General features: G+C 27.0%; 1 protein-coding gene across 1 annotated transcript in view; it reads right to left on the reverse strand.

The window, feature by feature from the left end:
- Nucleotides 1–3,245: 3,245 nt before the first annotated feature.
- LOC145263910 (uncharacterized) overlaps nucleotides 3,246–5,232 on the reverse strand; it is a 44,031-nt gene continuing 42,044 nt past the window's right edge. The window contains exon 10 of the mRNA XM_080120989.1: nucleotides 3,246–3,278. Coding sequence (XP_079977115.1) covers nucleotides 3,246–3,278 — 33 coding nt within the window. The remainder of the gene's footprint in view (nucleotides 3,279–5,232) is intronic.

Raw genomic sequence — 5,232 nt, forward strand, 5'->3', positions numbered from 1 at the left:
GATATAATAAAGTTATATGTAACTTATATTCCTCATCCTTCGTTTTAATATTATATATATAGAGATTGGTCAAAGGGAAAATTATATATATATATATATATATATATATATATATATATATATATATATATACATACATACATACGTACATATGTATATATATATATATATATATATATATATTGGTCAAAGGGAAAATTATATATATATATCTATATATATATATATATATATATATTAATATTAGTGATATATATCCATACATACATACATATACATATATATATATATATATGTATATGTATATATATATATATTTATGTATACATATATATATATATATATATATATATATATATATATATATACATATATATATATATATATTAGTGATTGGGCGATTTCAAAATTTTCCCGATTCCGATCCAATTCCGATTATGTTCTAAATTTCCGATTCGATTACCGATTCTTTTAATATTTATAAATATTTAATTAGTGATTTGTTTTTGTTTTTTTTTTTTTTTTTTTTTTTTTTTTTGTAAATTTTGAAATTATTGCATAAACCCCCGGGTAATTTGCGGGTATATTTTTTCTTGAATCTTTTCCTTGTAATGTAAAGCAAATTGAAAGACAACAAAAAGGTTTATTTTTATTTTAAACAAAACCAAATTGCATCAGTTCGTCGTCAGTTTACAACATGCTACTTGAAAGCTTTCATAAACAGTTGAAAATTGTCGACGATTGGTAGGTATTATGAGAAAACGATGTAAGAACAAAATATTAACAACGATTCCGATACCCCAAAAAGTTCCGATTGTTCCGATTCCAATTAATCGTCCCAACACTAATATATATATATATATATATATATATATATATATATATATATATATATATATAATAAATTCCACAGCCAAACAACATATATATATATATATATATATATATATATATATATATATATAATTATTAAATATAATATATAATTATTAAATACCTACAGACACTAGTGTTTCATCCTTTTGGGAATCTTCAGTACAGAATGTCATAGTTAACATCAGTCGATAGATTCGAACCCGGCAACAGAAGCCATCTCCGGTCTCATTAGCAAAGACTTTATCCATTTGGCTACCGTTAACCACGAGAAATACTTGCAATTTAAACATTTCTTTAATTTATTTTTTTAATGCTTTTAACGTCTGTCAGAGTGATCTAATCATTATGTGATGATCAATTGTGATGATCTGCGTGTGTGTAATAATGGATCCCCGTTGTTGATCGCTGTATGTCGAGATATCTTTGTCAATCGGTTAATCAGTTCATCTCGTCTACTAAGTCTTTGTCGGTATGATTTATTAATCACTTTCTTGGGAGGGGCAGCCATAATCTATTATATAGAGGAGAGATGTCGTACACGCACAAACTCGGTATTGTTAGAAAGAGTGATCTCTCGGACAAATAATATAAAAAAATAGAAAAAATGGTCAATTATTTTCGTGTAGAAATTACGTTTTATTTCAAGCGGGGTGTCACCTAAAATCCTCTCTTTCTAAATGATTTTAACATCTGCGTATGCGTCAACCATTGTTCTCTGAATTAGTTTAAATACAAGAATTTTTGATGCGATTGCGTAATCAGTGCTCTGGCCGAACTGGTTAGAAGGCTATCTCATAATCCTTAGTTTTTAGGTTTGTGCACGTATTCCAATGGACGGTTTTTTTTCCTGATTTGTTTTTTTGTCTTTTTGTTTTTTGCATTTTATCATGGTTGTTTTGTAATTTGTATTATTTACTGAGAATTTTTTTTAACGGCGGTTCATTATGTTAAAACAAAAAAGCAATTTTCTGATTTCGATTTAATCAGCGGTTTAAATCAACTGAGGGTTAAATTTTTATTTAAAAGAAACAAAAATTCCAACCCGATTACGATTCTTTAATTAAAACAAAAAACTTTATTTAATTTTCATTTTTTAACAACTTAAAATTTTTTGAATTCATTATTGCATACGACAGTTTGGGACGATAAAACTAACACAAAAACATTCATAAAAAAAAAAAGAAGCTGACGAATTGGAGAGTGAAATGTTCCGACGACTTTTTAATGAAATTATGTTTATAACAACATCAAGTAAAAATGCTCTAGCGTACCAACTAAATGCATGAACGAATATCGCATTTAAGTAGTTTTTATTTTACATTTTATAGCATCTTTTTTTTTAACAGTTTTCATTTAGTTTTATTTAAAACTTTTTCCCATATAAACATTTAAATTTATCTGTTTTTATTTTTCATTTATTTTACACGTTTTGCTTTCGATTTCAGTCACCTATTTTTTCAATACATTAAAATACATTAAAATATATTTCAGTCACCTATTTTTTCAATACATTAAAATACATTAAAATATATTTCAGCCACATATTTTTTTCAATACATTAAAATACATTAAAATATATTTCAGCCACATATTTTTTCAATACATTAAAATACATTAAAATATCATAGTTCAGAGGATTTGACGACTGTCCTCGTCGTTGTCGTAATTTTTTCTGCATAAATTAAAATATGATATTTAAGCATATTTACGACCAGACAACGCTCCCCCCCCCCGTTGTCACAATCTATCATATTTAAAGGGAGTTTACGACCGGGCAACGCCCCCTCCCACCCATGTCACAATTATTTTTTTATGTCTGGACAACACCGTCATATTTTTTGCCTCCCTCGCCCCGTTGTCACAATTTATCATATTTAAACGAATTTTACAACCGTGCAACGCCTCCCCCACCTCGCTGTCACATTTTTTTATCGTATTTTTATCCGTTCTTTTATCTTTGAAATTGTTGTGGAGGTAACGATGTAAGTGTTCAATCTCCTTAGTACAACAGGTGTGTCCAAACCAAACTTCATGTCGACCCTGGCAACGTCAAGTATGCATGCAAAAAGTATATGCAGAAAGGAAAGTTGTCTGTGTGTGTGTTTGTATGTCTGCTAAAAACTTTTGTCAGCCGCATCCGACCGGGTCGAAAGCGGCACAATCTGAAAGAGCAATGCCCCAGATGAATAATATGTAAAAATTAGAAAAAAAAGATTAATTCTGTGGTAGTCAACTGAACCAGTTTTTGCAAGTGGGACCCGTTTTCACCACAATTCAATTCAATTACAATTCTTTAATTAAAACAAAATTTAAAAAAAAAAAAAAAAAAATTTCCTTTCATTTTCATTTCTTAACAGTTTAAAACTTCTTTAATCCATTTTTGCATACGGCAATTTGGGACGCTAAAGCCAACACAAAAAAAAAACATGAATAACAAAAAAGAAGCTGACGAATTAATGAAACTAAGTTTAAGTGCACCAATTTTTAGGTATTCGAGTTTATTTTGAACGAATATCGCATTTAAGTAGTTTTTATTTTACATTTTATAACATTTTTTTTTTAAAAAACAGTTTGTAACCTTTTTCATTTAGTTTTATTTAAAACTTTTTCCCGTGTAAACATTTAAATTTATCTGTTTTTATTTTTAATTTATTTTACATGTTTTGCTTTCGGTTTCAGTCACATATTTTTTCAATACATATTAAAATACATTAAAATATATTAAAATACGTTAAAATATATTAAAATACATTAAAATATATTAAAATACATTAAAATATATTAAAATACATTAAAATATATTAAAATACGTTAAAATATATTAAAATACATTAAAATATATTAAAATACATTAAAATATATTAAAATACGTTAAAATATATTAAAATACATTAAAATATATTAAAATACATTAAAATATATTAAAATACATTAAAATATATTAAAATACGTTAAAATATATTAAAATACATTAAAATATATTAAAATACATTAAAATATATTAAAATACGTTAAAATACATTAAAATATCATACTTCAGAGGATTTGACGACCGGGAACCCCTCTGTCAAAAATTTCTTTCCTTGATGAATTAAAATATATTTAAACGTATTTTACAACCAGTCAAGGCCTTTTTCCCTGTCACAACTTATATTTAAGCGGGTTTAACGACCGGGCAAGACCCCCCCCCCTTCGCTGTCACAACTTTTTTACGACCAGACAACCCCGCCCTCCGCCCCCGTGGTCACCTTTTTCCCCCTTCCCTGCTGTTACAATTTTTTCGACCAGACAACCCCCCCTTCCCAGTTGTCACAATTTTTATAAGTGGGCAACGTCGGGCGCCCGCTACTATTATATAAATCACAATATTTATTTTTGTTGCGTTAACAGAAATAACTACACGTGTTCACTGTGTAACTACTAAAGTATTGGGTGTTTTTCTTATGAACACAGTTGTGTAAGAATATACATCGTGTAAAAAAGATATAAATTGAAAATAGTCATGTCCAATTATTATTTGTGAGTTAGCTGTAACAAGTTGGTCGACAAATTTGTTCGTTTAATGTGAATTTTGTTACTCAGAAAATGTTCCGTTTACTAGGAATTGGTGCCTTATGCAAAATTAATGGTTGAATATGGTCCGATTTGTGTTCATTTTTGCATTAAATTGTAATCCTTGTTAATCTCTACTAATCCTTAATTGTGCATCGAAAAGATAGCATACTACTTAGTTCGATATACCTACACCTTCTTTACTAAGGTCCATAAACAATTCGGGCAGATCGATCCTGTAGTTTCCGAGAAAAAGTGCAACGGACAGATACAAAAGCGAAGAGAAATATATAGATATTATACAACCATAATATAGTCATCCATAGACACTATGTGGATAGATATATAGAGACAGACAGACAGAACGACAGACATATAGACTGATAGACAAACATTTATTGATTGTTTACCTTTTTTACTTTGGCTATCAGGATTTATTTTATTCCGTTGTTGAAAACAAGCAGAAACAGTAACGTGGCAACTGGAGTCATCATCATCCTAATGAATAATAATAATAATAATAATAATAATAATAATAATAATGATAATAATAATAATAATAATAATGATAATAATAATGATAATGATAATAATGATAATGAATAATAATAATAATGATAATAATAATAATAATAATAATAATAATAATAATGATAATAATAATGATAATGATAATAATAATAATGATAATAATAATAATAATAATAATAATGATAATAATAATAATAATAATAATAATAATGATAATAATAATGATAATGATAATAATGATAATGAATAATAATAATAATGATAATAATAATA

The sequence above is a fragment of the Euprymna scolopes genome, chromosome 39 (genome assembly GCF_053919585.1).
Source record: "Euprymna scolopes isolate OS-2025 chromosome 39, ASM5391958v1, whole genome shotgun sequence".
Lineage (NCBI taxonomy): Eukaryota > Metazoa > Mollusca > Cephalopoda > Sepiida > Sepiolidae > Euprymna > Euprymna scolopes.